Source organism: Dipodomys ordii, unplaced genomic scaffold (assembly GCF_000151885.1).
Source record: "Dipodomys ordii isolate 6190 unplaced genomic scaffold, Dord_2.0 Scaffold3, whole genome shotgun sequence".
In the NCBI taxonomy this organism is placed as follows: Eukaryota; Metazoa; Chordata; class Mammalia; order Rodentia; family Heteromyidae; genus Dipodomys; species Dipodomys ordii.
In genome coordinates, this window is record NW_012267219.1 from 34,788,052 (window position 1) to 34,803,451 (window position 15,400).

The window sequence follows — 15,400 nt, forward strand, 5'->3', positions numbered from 1 at the left end:
ACCCTTAGAAAATATCCTTAAACCGGAGCCGAAGCTGGCAAGTGAACCGGTTTACCTGTACAAGGAAATCCGAGATGGAGCCACACACGCGCGCACACACACACACACACACACACACACACACACACACACACACACACACCAAAGTGGCACGCGGTGTGCCCCATCCCCATTGTGGGGCACACATTCTTTGCAACGCTGTAGAACAAAACATGCGATTAGAGATGCTTCCAAGAGGAACGTTTGGGGCTGGGACAGAGACTTTTGACATTATTTATTAGGTTCAAAAATGCTTCACAAAAGCCCAACAATAGTTCTGTGGAAACCAGTCCATCTGAGGCCCTTTCTGTTGTTGTGCGCAGGCATTGAACGGAGGAGGGGCAGGGCTCCTGGAACAATTCCCTCCCTCCGCGGTCAAAGCAAGTGAGCATTCTTCACATTCACCACCGGCCTTTGGAGAGCCCGTGAACAAGCCTTATGGAACCCCCGGCGTGGGCGGGGGGGTGCTTCGGAGCAAACCTGTATTAACCTCTTGGAGGGAAAATGGGTACAAGCCCCACCCTGGAGTACAGGAAGGGGTGCTATTGCCAGATTGCTTGGGAGGGAGATGTCTGCCTTCAGCCTCCCTTCCTCTTGGAGATAAAGATGCTGAGGATGCTTGGCTAGCTTCTCTGGTGCTATGGTAACCTTGGCTTTCCCCAGTGCATGTCCAGTTGCCACGAGGTTCCCGCTTTGGAGATCTGGGTAGGTCCCTGCACCGGGTGTGGCTTCTGTACTGTCTTCCAGCTTGGGTTCTGACAAGGTCCGCTTGGTGTTCTGCTGGGTGCTATGGATCTGGTTCTTGCCACAGAGGCCAATGGCAGTGGAAGGCCTCTGGTTGGAAGCTGGAAGGTAAAGAAGGGAAGAATGAAAGGTCCAGGGCCTAGGGCAGGACCATTCTGCATCCGTTGGGACATGGAACAAAAATCTGTCTTGATGCTCAAGAAATCAACGTTGATATTGTAGGAAGAGAAATGGAAAGCCCCCAATAGTTACTTCACATATGTTCCCATATTTAAAAAATAAAACGAAAATATGAAGCCAGGTGCTGGGGCTCATGCCAGTGATACTAGCTACTCAGGAAGCTGAGACCTGAGAACTGCAGTTTGAAGCCAGCCTTGGCTTTAGGACATTCTATGAGACTCTTATTTCAAGTTAACCATCAAAGACCTGAAAATGGAGCTGTGGCTTTCAAGTGGTAGAGCACCAGCTCTGAGAGAAAAAAAAACTAAGGGACAGTGTCTAGGCCCTAAGTTCAAGTCCCAGTACCAGCATTAAAAAAAAATGATATCTTCTTAATGTCCAAATAACTTTTACAGAATTTTCAGAAAACTTAATTGGAAAGATAACCATTCAAAACAGAGCACATCAACTTCTAAATTTGGAGAGTTTGTGAATGGAACATTATTTTGTGGTTTTTCTACTCTATGTGTGAATCAAAGAATCTATGGCCTATTCAGTTGAGCAATGCATGGTTTGGAAAACAATCTAGTTACTTCATAGAGTTTATTAGAAATTGCAAATCAGCTCAAAGTAAAAACAGCCGATTAACCTAACACACTAAAACCCATTAACACTATTAACAGGCTTCATTTTTTTCTTTTGCTCCAGTAATTTTTTTCTGTATAAAAGATATGGTAACATGCGTGTGTGTGAGAGAGAAAGAGAGAGAGAGCGACAGAGACAGAGAGACAGAGAGTGTTGGTATTGGGGCTTGAACTCAGGGCCTCATGCTCTTGCTTCACTTTCTTGCTCAAGGCTGACACCCTGCTGCTTGAACCACAGCTTCCTTCTGGACTCAGTCTCTGGCAGAAGCTTTTCCACCCCTGTCCTTAACATTCTTGCTATAATGGTACATTCTGTAGTTCAAAGAAAGTTTCTTCTTTGTGTCAAGTGTCTCTCTACCCCTCCTCTCCTCTCTCTCTCTCTCTACCTCTCTCCCCCTCCTTCCCTCTTCACCTCCTTCTCTCTGTATCTCCCTCTCTCTCTCCCTCTCCTTCTCTCTCTCAATTGCAACAAACTATGCAAACACTTGGGGCGTAATCTCTACTCTAAAATTCCTTTTTGCAAAAGTTAGCTGACACCACCAGTTTAATTCTTCTCTGTGACTCTTTGTAGAAATTTAGAGATATGTATAATTTCCTTCCATTTTTCTCTTGTCAGGTATCATATAATCCCTACTGTGCTCAGGGAACTTTATCCTCTAGCTTACAAACAGGTCTTCAAAGTAGTCATAATCCTTAATTTACAGAGCTCAGCTGAGTTCAGCAAACATTTATGGGAGTTTATCACGACTGTAGAACTGATGTGGGGGATAGCTTTGACTTGATTTACGTCTTTTGTGACTCCAAAACCTATTGCTTTGGTTTATTTCTTGACTCTTAATGATTTTTTCTGAAAGGATGTATGACTGGGAGACACATCATACACCTTATCCCATGCTATGAATTCATGGTTTCCTTATCTGTGAAATGGAGATTGCTAACATCTGCTTAAGCATTAGGTGGAGATTTTGTAAAAATCATGTAAAATGATCACACCAACCTAAGCACGTGAGAGCAGCTTAAGAAATGGGGATTGAAATAATGATAATAACTGTCACTATCATTTATCTGGGTGATACTTGAATCATCAGGTTACTTATACCTGATCTCTCCTTCGATGCAATGCTTGGCCATGCTGTTGTAGACTCTCATTAAAAATCAACTGACACTGTTCCTGTAACACTTTCTAGAACATGGCATACCCCTGGCTCAGTCATCAATTCTGCTTATATGAAGCTAAAAATAAAAAGTGATATAAGACTACAAAAGTTAAGAACCACAATTTGACCTACCAGTATCTCCCTTGGAATTGCTTTGGGGCTGCTTATGAAGACTTAGATGTCTACCTGCAGCCTCCAGGTGGATAGGTTTTGGTAAGGGTGGTCGAAGAGGCCTATTTGCCATTTGGTTTTCCAAATATGGACTGCTCCAGGCCTTCTTGGGGATTTCTTTGGTTTTCTTCTTATTTTTTCCAACAGTGACATTCAATGAATTCTCATCCATCTCACTGGATGGAGTAGGAGAGGGACAGGCTCCTCGATAGCTTTCTTCATCCAAACAAACTATGTTCTCAGTAAGCTTGGGGATTACGTACTGGGTAGTATTAAGTAGTCTTTTACATGCAATTGGACCTCGAGTCCTTTCTGGAAATACCATAAAAAGTAAATATATTAGCTTAAAAGAATTCATTTCTTTGTTACCTACTAAATTAGTGAGCAAAAGGATGAGGGGCAGAAAAATGAGAGAGAAAGACAGAAAGGGTGACACTGATCAAGATGCACTGTACTCATAACCTGACTTCTGGAATTGTAACCTACAACTACTTAATAATAACATGGTTTTTACAACTCCTTACTAATATCTTTAAAAAAAAGAATGGAAATAGATACTATATCAATGTTTGTTTTGTGTTTCTACACTGGGCCAATAGAAATGACAAAGCCAAAGGACTGAGGTACCTGCATGGTTAAGAGGAGGAGGAAAAATGGTGAAAAGGAGGCCAAGGTATGATGATGTTTTGTTGAGTATAAGTTACGTTGCTGGTGCTACGTGAAACTCTACATGTGCTTCTCATTAGTCCTCACAAGATCCAAGCAGGAATGATGATCAGTTACAGTATACAGGTCAGGAAACTAGTTGGAGGCTTATGTTAAGTATACTATAACTCTCCAAAATGAACCCAAACCTACTGCTCAAGATATTCTCAGAAAGTGAAAAAGGTCTCCTTTGTATAAAACTGCTCTAGAATATTAGATAAAAATATTATAAGATGTAACAAGTCCAGTGAAAGGCAAACCATCCTGCTTTGGTTCTTTTGTTGTTGTTATTGTTCTTAAATTGTTATTATAAAGGTGACTTACAGAGGGGTTGAAGTTACATAAGTTGGGTAATGAGTACATTTATTTTTGAAGAGTGTCATTCCTTCCCCCTCTCTCTCCCAGTTTTTCCCTCCCATCCCCATCCACAAGTTGTATAATTCATTTTAAACATCATGTCTAGTGAGTCCCACTTTGATTCTCATCCAGCATCTGAGATGAGTTCCTTTACCTAATTCACATCTACTGAGAAACTGATAGCTACTGGTCCATTTTAGCCATTCATGCCTATATTTTTATATTCCTTTATACAAAGTGAACATGGGAAAGAGTTTCCAAAAATCAAAACCCAGCAGAGTAATGAACTGGTGATGGAGGGAAAAGCCAAGCAGAAAGATGTAGTAGTAGCCTCTGTGGAGTGTACAAATGGATGGAAAATATACAGGTGTGTGTGTGAGTGTGTGCACACATGTGTGTGAAACCTAGGATTTTAATTCAAAATCATTGAGGGCTCTTGGTATAAGACGTGTATTAAGGAGGACACTAAACAACCAATGATTCATTTGCCTCTATCTTATTACCAAATTCAATTTTTTTAAACTCTCCTTTCTGTGTAAATACAAAAGTGAATTAAGGCTAATTTCAAAGATAGGATATCATTCTAATAATAGAAAAGTACACAAATGTATGTACCAGCTCTATGGCTTCGTGAAGTTAATGTGAATCCTGAATTTTACAATTCACTACTGTGTAGCCTTGAAAATTTTTCCTTAATTTTACCTTACTTCAGTTGTATGTTTATAAAACAATATTAATTATGTGTACCTGCTAGGAATACTAGAAGAAATAGATAATACATGTAATGTGTTTGCGGTACAGTTGGTCTATAGAAAGCAAAAATGAATGTAAATATTATATACTAAATTGGAGTTTATGTGGAAGAATATTTATTAAATATAAAGATAACTCAAAAAGCTGGGAGAAAAATGAAGCAAATTAAATTGCTTCTTGGTGTATAATTCAAACCTTAAACAATTATAGGATGTTCAAATTATTCTTATAATCCAGAAAGTACCTTTATTTAAACAATAAAGATAAACCTTAGCTTAAAAATAAGTTAGCATTCCCATTGTGAATTTATTTAATGAGATTGTTTTTCACCTAGTAGTGAGATGAGATCATCCATTAGGGAAACAGGACAAGGACGTAGCAATTTCTAAAACATAGGGTCTGGGAGGTGGGATTTTGAGTGCAGTGATTTGGACAAATGAAGGCCAATTTGTAGGAAATCACTGGAGCCATAGTAGTGATCAAATGACCTAGACTACTGCAGAATAAAATATCTCCTAAAAGATAAGTTGAAGTCCTAAACCTTAGTACCTGTGAATGTGATCTTATTAAGAAATAGGGTCTTTGCAGATGCTTTCAAGATGAGATTACTGTGGTGATACTAATCCAGTATGATGGGAGATAGCAAAGACACAGACACACACAAGAGTACCATGGCCAGGCACCAATGGTTCCCACCTGTAATCCTAGCTACTCAGGAGGCTGAGATCTGAACATTGTGGTTCAAAGCCAGCCCAGGCCAAAAACTCCCCAAGGGACTCTGATCTTCAGTTCACCACTAGAAAAACCAGAAGTGGCACTGTGGCTCAGGTAGAACATTAGCCTTAAGCAAAAGAGCCCAGGGACAGCACCCAGACCTTGAGTTTAAGCCCTATGACCAACAACAACAACAACAAAAAGGATACCATGGGTTGAGGGAGGGATACACTTGCAAGCCAGGAAGGGCTGAGGTCTGTTAGCAATGAGTAGATGCTTAAAAAAAAAGGCATTGGATAGTCTTAGTCAGAACCTCCAGGCAAAGCCAAACCAGCTAAACAATTTAGATTTGGGGGATAGAAAAAGAAAAAGAAAAGAAAAAGGAAGACAATGCAAGGTGGTGTGGATAGAAGCAGGATGAGATGAGTGTTGTGAGATCTAGAGTGTACCAACTTGTAAATGATCCAGTCCCTGTATTCAAAGCAGTCAGGTGGCAAAAAAGATGCCGCTGGCCCTGCCGTAGACACAAGGAGACGTGTCCTACAACACAACCACTTCCTCTGAAGAAAGACAAACAAAGCAAATGCCCTATTCTAGAGAGAAAGCCATGTATGGATATCCTGGGTCCACATTTTCCATTAGAAGAATCAGACACCTTCCAACTCTTTTATTGCTAGAAAGAAACGAAGAAGGAGAATTTGCTTAATGTTGCTAACTACTCAATCTTTTTCAAACATACAACATGAGACGCACAAGTCATAACTTCTCTTTCAATCCTTACAGACTACCAATTTGTATTTTTGGCCTCTGGCCCGCACTATAAAAGTCTATCATTTATCTTCTTTCTGTATCTGTACATGTTTTGTATAAATATTCAGCCTGAAATAATGGAAATGCATTGTCAAGGCCTATGTACATGCAAATCTTTGAACTCAAGAAACCTGGTCTACTTTTGATACTGTAGATTGAGCATCTCATTTTCATGTTAATTGGCTTGTCTCATTTCACCACAAAAACCACAATTTGAAATGGTAGACAAATTCATCCAATGTTCTCAGATGAAGAGTAAACATCTAGAGTCTTTCAAAATAGCAGCATTGGGTCTTGTGGTTCCAAAGGAACACAAACACTAGAACAAATGTCACTCGGTCTAAACTTGTCCACATCTAAAACAAGATGGAAGGCTTAATTAAAAGTTATCTAGGGTTAGGCCCCCACAACTCTCAACTCCAACCTCTACTTAAGTAACTCTAAGGACTGGGCCTTCATATTTTTGCATCAAAGATTTAACTACTCTGCAGAAGAGAAATTAACTTTCTATTCACTTTATATTCACAATATATAGGAATATACATATATGTATATGTATATCTACATAAATGTGGATGTGTAGGAAACAATAAAGTCAACATGTATGATTGTCAACATAGATGGTGATTATGCTTATTTAGTTATTGTGTTAGTTACCTATTTTATCAATGATAAAGTTTTTTTCCCTGAACTTTACAAATTTCCTATCCCAGATAATAGCAAAAGTTAGGCAAAAATCTCTACAGCTCATTACTTGAAGTGTGGTACTTCTTGTGCAATAGTGTATCTCCTGTGTCTGATTCAGTATTTTGTAACCCCTGCTACACATTGGACAATACCTGGCATGCTTTTCAAAAGAGCCATACTCAGTCCTGCCTGTAACTAATCAAGACTTTTGTAATCCCTTTAATGATGAACGTGAATCAAAGCTGGGCACCAGTGGTTCATGCCTGTAATCCTAGCAACTCAGATGGCTGAGATATGAGGATTGGGGTTCAAAGTTAGCCCAAGTTGGAAAGTCCACGAGACTCTCCAATTAACTACCAAAAAAAGCAGGAAGTGGAGCTGTGGCTCAAGTGATAGATCACTAGCCTTGAGCATAAAAGCTCAAGGACTGTGCCTAGGCCCTCAGTTCAAGGCTTAGGATAGGCACAAAAATACAAAACATAAGACAAAGATAAAGTATATAATAAGGAGAGGGCTAGAAATATTGCTCAAAGTGGACTCACTTGTTAGGATGCACAAGGTCCTGGGTTTGATCCTCAGAACCACAAACACATGTATAATCAGGATTATGAATGTCAGGTCCTTCTAATACTACTAACCACTCCATTCCCCGAGGCCGAAGTACAGTGTGAAGACTCCAGTCCCAGCTTACCCTCCTCCTTCCTGTGGTGCCACACCTTCATCCACACCCTCAGCCTTACTGGGAGGCAGTTAACTCAGAAGATCTCAAGCCCAAGGGCACAGATCATAGCCTGCTGTTGTTCATTTTTAACTTCCAAATATGCAGCTCAGGTTGCAATTTAAAAAACACTAGTCTAAGAATATGAGCTTTTTGATTATAAAGAATTCACTGGTAGGCTGAATAAATCATAAACCATCAGGCCTTGGCGTTAGCATCTTTCAAAGAATCTAAATCACCTCTAAAAACTCCAACCCTGAAAATGAGTCATTTTTTTAAATTACGTGGAACAATATTTAAATACCTCATTTATTTTTGAAATATTACCATTCTGTACATCAAAAGTAGTCACAAGTGGGTAGTTTCATATATCATAACATCATAAATACACAGCAGTATACATAATGTATGTAATTTTTTTTTTTTGGTCTGTCATGGGGCTTGAACTCTGGGCTTGGGCGCTATCCCTCAGCTCTTCAGTTCAAGGCAAGCACTCTACCACTTAAGCTACAGCGCTACTCTGGTTTTCTAGTGGTTTATTGGAAATAAGAGTCTCACAGACTTTCCTGCCCAGGCTGGCTTTGAACCATGATTCTCAGATCTCAGCCTCCTGAGATCTGAGGATTACAGGCATAAGCCACCAGCGCCCGGCTATAATGTATGTAATTGAAAAATGATAATGCTAGATTTACCCAGTTTTGTTATTTGAATATCCACAATTCATTCATCTCTTCTCATTGATGGACATAGGGATAAAGAACAGGTTTAGCTTGCCTTTTTGTTTTTGGTTCCTGTTCTTGGGCTTGAACTCAGAGCCTAGGTGCTGTCTCTGAGCCTTTTAAATCCAGTCTGTCACTCTACCACTGAGCCACAGCTCCACTTGTCTCTTTTTTGGTAGTTAATTAGGAGATAACAGTCTCACAGAGTTTCTTGTCCAGGCTGGTGTTTTGAACCCCAATATTCAGAATTCAGCCTCCTGAATAGCTAGGATTATTGGAATGAGCCACTGGTGCCCAGTGATGATTTTTTAAAAATATTATGAACAAGGGGCTGGAAAGGTAGCTCAGTGGTAGAGCGCTTGCCTTGCATGCCTGAGGCCCTGGGTTCGATTCCTCAGCACCACATAAGCAAAAAGAAAAAAGCCAGAAGTGGCGCTGTGGCTCAAGTGGTAGAGCGCTAGCCTTGAGCTGAAGAGCTGAGGGACAGCGCCCAGGCCCAGAGTTCAGGCCCCATGACTGACCCAAAAAAAAAAAATATTATGAACAAGACTGCTATAAATATTCTTTTTTAAATAAGGTTTTTATTGTGAAAATACCATACAGAGGGGTTACAATTACATGAGCAAGGTAATGAGTACATTTCTTATCAAGCATTGATGCCTCCTCCTTTGTTTTTCCCCTACCATCCCTGCCCTCCCATCTCCATGACTACACTCCTCCCTCCCCCCAAAGTTCTTGTACATCTCATTGTTGCGATGGGTCCACCCGTGCTATGAATATTCTTGTCCATGTACTTCCAGTTTTCCTAGAATAGTCCAGTCATGGGTATAGGTACCATTTTATCAAAACTATTCAAACCCATTTTCCCTCGGATCAATTTACCCTCTACCAGTATCATCTATAGCTGTCTAATATTCCACATTTTTCCTGACATTTGCTATTACCTGAAATGTTTCAGCTTTTGTGTTTGGCAATTTGGGTGGTTATAAAATGGCACTGTCTTATGGTTATGATGGCATTTTTCTAATAAAGAATGGATTTGAACATGTCTCCTTCCACAAAGTCTTTCCCCAGAATGGCTTGCAAAGGATAGCCTCAAGTTCAGCCTCTTTCCTCTCTCCTGCTCTGTGCGTTGTAACCAGCTGGGGAACTCAGGTCCGAAGGACACAGTAGGGAACATTGGGATAATCCACAAAGTTCATAATCTGCCTCTAAATGGGTAATCAGGCATTGACCTTCAGGGATTGTCAACTTTGTGACCCAGTGCAATGTTTCACATCCTGCCGCCACTCTCCTCCTATGTTGCATGGAAGAACTTGGATGACTCATTGATCTAAATAACTAACTCATTCATTTCAACCACAACTTTCCTGAGACACAAAAGGCTGGTGTTTCTTGCCTGTATTATCACTTCAGAAAGTACCAGGGGCTTCTGTTATGACTGAGCATGTGCAACTTTTTGATGATTCTTTAAGTGTGCATGCGTGCATGTGTGTGTGTGTGTGTGTGTGTGTGTGTGTGTGTGTGTGTGTGCCAGTCCTGGGACTTGAACTCAGAGCCTGGGTGCTGGCACTGAGATTTGTTGCTCATAGCTAGCACTTGCAGCTTTTGTGATGCTTATTGGAGCTATAAAAGTCTCACAGACTTTCTTGCTCTGGCTGGCTTCAAAATGCAATTCTCAGATCTCAGCCACCTGAATAGCTAGTATTATAGGCATGAGCCACTGGAAGCCAGCCAATGATCCTTTTTAAGTGATATTAGTGTGATAGGAAAATAAGGATGTGCATGTGAATATGTAAAACCACACACATCATCCAATGGCATAAGGACAACAAACCAAACTTTCAGTGCATGTTTTCTACTGAAGCTAGAGAATTCAACAGGACTGATTTCCTTTTTTAAAAATGGTGCCATAAAGAAGTGATTCTAATGAATAAAACTGAAGGGAAGGATGGTGGGAGAAGTCAAGCATAGAACCAGAAATAATTGAAAAAGAATTCCAGGCTACCTCCAGCCCTGGCCTTTGTTGAAGGGATTGCCAAAGGTCTATGTAGATATTATTTTGAAATTTAGAGCTTCAACTTGTATGAACACGAATCCCCATGCTGAGTTTTTGCGTGCCTCTGTGAACTAGCCAAAAGAACCCAACAGCCCCTATTCTTAGATGAAAGCAACACATTGTGGAAAGCCTGAAAATAAACCATCTATGCTTGATTAATTAGGTTTGTAAGTATTGTTTCAGAACCTTACAATATTTCTAAAGATTTCAATAGTTCAAAGATTGCCCTATGGCCGTCCGGCCAATACATCTTCTAACACATGCAGTTTACAAGCATTTTTCTTCCCAATATGTTGTCTTCGGTTGGTGAGACATTGTTTGAGGGCAGGGTTATTTGGGTCATAGTCGTTTTCTCCCCTGCACAGCAGTGGTGCTGAGCACAGCACTTTGACCATACATCTTCCATGTCATTTCTATCAAAGGCACATGATACTTCCTGGTGACCAATCAGGAGTGGTCCGGCATCCTAACAGAGGGCATATTGGACAAACCAAGCTTTCTTAATGACAGCCATTGTTCAAGGCCAACAAAAGGGGGGTCCTGAATATTAACATGTGGCCTTGTGTAAAGGTCACCAGTATGGCACATCCATCATATTTCACAGCTGAGAAAGAGAACTTTATAAGTTATGTCAGAACCTGCTGCTGTCCAAATAAATGTATTAAGCTGACAGCTGACAGCAACAAGGCAAATGATCTTGAGTGATCATCTCCTCTTTATACAAATATCTTTTCAGTTCTTTGAAGGGGCAGCCGCCATTCTGATGAGAGATGACGTTTCAGGAATATACCTCGAGGCCACAGGGGAAGGTTAAAATAACCAGGCAACCCAATGAACCAATTAACTAAGTAATAAAATCATAGCACCAAATGGCATCTCCATCTAACAAGCTGAACTTCCCCCCACTGAAAATAGAAATCACATATTTGAACATCTCAGAGTCTTGAATGGTCTTCTTTATGGTAAAGGTCAAGAAGTCTATGAAAATGCTATCAATAAGATTTAGATTATTAATTCAGTTGGTATATAAGAACTCAAAAGGTCAGGCCTTATTGAAAACACTCATGCTTTTATGACAAGGCTTTCAAAGCAAAGCATAATGGCAGAGTTGAATGGGACAAAATGGTGTCACATGTATTTAATACTAATCTCCAAAATGGATAGCAGGCTTTCTTATATGGTAATCATGATTAGAGACTGTTTTATGGTCAATAGTAGAGGTATATGGTTCTGGTAACTAAATGCTATCATCAATGTAAAAGTTGGAATGGTTTCCCATTTAAGACATCTTAAAAATCCACAAGCAAGAGTAAGATGAGTAAGTATATACCTCAGCATGAGAGCACTAAGTGAGGACTCTGGCTTTGTTGCTAAGAGAGGTAAGGAGAAAAGAGGTAAGAAAAAGAGAGTTTCATGGATAATATATATTCTCCTCTAAACTATGGACATTTTCTTCCTATCTGGGATATCTTCCATTCCATCTTCCTTTAGTTTCTACTGCTTCTTATCTTTTTTGGGTTTTTCTTTTGGTCCTTTTATTTTTATATGTTCTCAAGATTCCTCAGACTTGCTTTATCTTAACATTCAACATTTAACCTTGTTCATGGAATTATTGTGTCTTTAAAATTACTGCACACTTCATGAGAAGGGAAGCAAAATAGAACTTATTGTGGTTGTTCTGTAGATATGTGGACATAAATGTCCAACTTTCAAACATTAAAACCCATGTCTGAGTTTGAGTCAGTCTCTTCCTGACTTATAATAAGTTGGTTATTTTGTGTCTATGTTTTCAGTTTTTGTTTTTCTGGATGGAGAGAGTGTCTTACTACAGAGCTCAGGCTACCCCCAAACTCCTGATCCCTTGCCTCAGCCAACTGAATGCTGGGCTTATAGACAGGTATCACCTTGCCCAACTTGATTTATAATACATTTCTGTAAAAACAAAAATTACATTTCTACAAAAGAAAAAAAGATTCACTTTGAAGTCATTTACCTTTTTTTTACAGTAAAGAAGACACCAAGTGATTACAATACAGCTTCACTAATTTATATTCTATAGTGGGATAGAATTAGATAAAGGTTAAGAAGAAGGCAATTTCTGAACCATCTTTTTTGGTCAGTCATGGGGCTTGAACTCTGGGCCTGTGCACTGTCCTTGAACTCTTTAGCTCTTTAGGTCTATAGTGCTCTATGGCTTCAGCCACAGTGCCACTTCTGGTTTTCTGGTGGTTAATTGGACATCAGAGTCTCGTGGACTTTTTCTGCCTGGGCTGGCTTTGAACCACAATCCTCAGAGCTCAGCCTCCTGAGTAGTTAAAATTACAGGTATGAGCCACTGGTACCCAGCTGAAAGGCCATTTTTTAAATGCAAAATGAATTTTATTTTTTAAAAAGTTGTTATGTACTTATTTTTAATGTTTTTATTGTGAAAATACCATACAGAGGGGTTACAATTACATGAGCAAGGTAATAAGTATATTTCTTATCAAGCATTGTTGCCTAATGAGTACATTTCTTATCAAGCATTGATGCCTCCTCCTTTGTTTTTCCCCTACCATCCCTGCCCTCCCATATCCACAACTACTTCCCCCCACCTCACCCCCCCACCAAAGTTGTAAAGTTCATTTTTCGACATAGCATCTTGTACATCTCATTGTTCCAATGGGTCCACCTGTATCCCTATTTAAACAATTTGTTTTTGCCCTTCCCCTCCACAAATTATACCAACATCAAATACAGTGAAAACGGGGTTATACCATAGAGGAGGGACATACAAAGCAACAAAAAAATCACCTTATGTTAGAAACAATAGCAAGGAAGAAAAAAACCACTTATGTCCCTATCTTGGGGTTCATTTTACCTAACATCATCGTATCTGACCTTTTCTGCTTGTCTCAGACATATACTAGTTATTGCAAATAAGGGAAACCATGAGACCTATGTTTCTTTGGGCCTGGCTTACTTCACTTAATATAATTTTTTCCAAGTTAGCTGTCTAAATAATAAATGAGACACCATGCCATTAAAAGTAATAATGTTTCCAAATTCAACCACTTGTGTTGGTACCAATTCTTCCTTTCTGCTCCTGAATTTACTCCACACTGTGTCCTCCACTGTGAAGGTTCTCAATCTGTTCTCAGTCTTTTTTGAGGCCCTGTCTGCTGCTCATGCTCCCAATAGTATCTCCTCTCTGGACCATCAAAACAGAATGTCTTAGTTAAGTGTGCCTCTTTTTGTAACTTTTATCTTGTAAGTTGTTAAAGGAAAGACTATTCTTTTCTGAATCTAGCTTAGTGCCTACCTATGTCATACTCATAGTATTCAATAAATAGTTGCTAAATAAATGTGTTTAGCATAAGAAATAACCACTCAAGGAGTTTAAGCAATTGTTGCTTTTAAATCCCTTGCTAGCAAAGCTTTAGTTAGCTCATATAGTGATCATGTTTTATTCTGTCTACACACACACATACACACACACACACACTTTTTCCAGACCAAAGGTCTGGTGATTCTAAGTGTTTTAAAGGGAATGTCCTTATTCTTAGATTGTTCTATTTTCTAGCTACCATAGAAAATATTATCCAAGATGGCACTCTACTTGATTAGTCCAGGTTTGCGCAATCAGCCCCAGCTTGAATAACCAGACACCTTCAATAGATTTTTGTTTTCAGAACCTCAGAGGCCACATCTCAAGGTTGGAATGTAAAAATACATGTTGGGAGGTGGAGCACACCATACTTCTAGTCCTTATTGAAGAGATCACAATGAGGGAAAGAGGAATGCATTAAGAATAGAAGGTACAGCATAGAAGATCATAGGCGCTCCAAAGATACAAGCTCAGATCTTCCCTGAGGTCTACATTACCCCAAATTACATGTACTTCGCATCTATCACCTACTCCTCCCCTTTACTAGTTAGTTTACATTATCACTGTGGTGCTTGGTCAAAATAACTTTAAATATTTTGGAAGTCAGTACTAGGAGTTGAACACATGCCTTATACTTGCTAACCAAGCACTCCACTCTATGATCCATGCTTCCAGATTACATTCACTTTGAGAAAATTAGACCTTATTCTTGTATTTCATCTACTGAGACTTCATGTCTTTACAAATTTAGCCTTTCCACCATAAGTATCTATATTTCTCTTGAGGATAACAGGGTAATTATAAAAAATTAGACTTAGATGAGCTGTGAAGTTTTTCCATTCCCATAGCTAGAATAAAATAAAATATGTTACTATCTATTAGGGGAAAACACAAAGAAAGTTCAAGACAAGGCCCTAGGTAATACTAATGCATAGTATTTGTTACTTGTTTGTAGAATATTACTCAGTTACACTTTATTTGTTTGATGGTGAGAACTCAGTTTAGAGAAATTAAGTTACTCGTCCAAGGTTACCCAGCTCTCCATTGAGAGAAACAATCTTCTGAGCCTAGATTAATGTAATCAAAATGTCTCACACCCTATAGATGCATATATTCATCACTATTCATCTCTCTCACCCCACAAAAAATATTTTGACCTTTTTCTAACCATATCATTTCAGAATACCTTTAGGAACTTCTGTAGCTGAGTCTTAAAATCTTCTTTTCTGACGTAAGGCAGCCACTTATCCTCTGCCTCTGTTTCTCATCAGAAAGGAAGCCATAAATAGTTATTATGTTCATCCAACAAAAAGGAAATTAATGGTTGATTAGATGCCTGTTCAACACAAGAAGGATAAAACCCAGTCTTCATGGTGAATTATTGAATTAGGGGCCAACTTACAGTACAACTATGCCTATACCAAGCCTAGAATCCAGCAGATTCAGCCCTTCAAAATAAATGTACAGTTTAGCAACAAAGAAAATAAATGTACATATGACCATATAAGATGATGTTAAGTGAAATGAACCCCAAGATAGGGACACAAATGGTTTTTTTTCTTTCTTGCTATTGTTTTTAACGTATTTATAATGTACA

General features: G+C 39.3%; 1 protein-coding gene across 1 annotated transcript in view; it reads right to left on the reverse strand.

The window, feature by feature from the left end:
• Nucleotides 1-414: 414 nt before the first annotated feature.
• LOC105987722 (chromosome unknown open reading frame, human C12orf42) overlaps nucleotides 415-15,400 on the reverse strand; it is a 66,050-nt gene continuing 51,064 nt past the window's right edge. The window contains exons 5-6 of the mRNA XM_013019081.1: nucleotides 2,876-3,237; nucleotides 415-884 (exon numbers count right to left, since the gene is read on the reverse strand). Coding sequence (XP_012874535.1) covers nucleotides 415-884; nucleotides 2,876-3,237 — 832 coding nt within the window. The remainder of the gene's footprint in view (nucleotides 885-2,875; nucleotides 3,238-15,400) is intronic.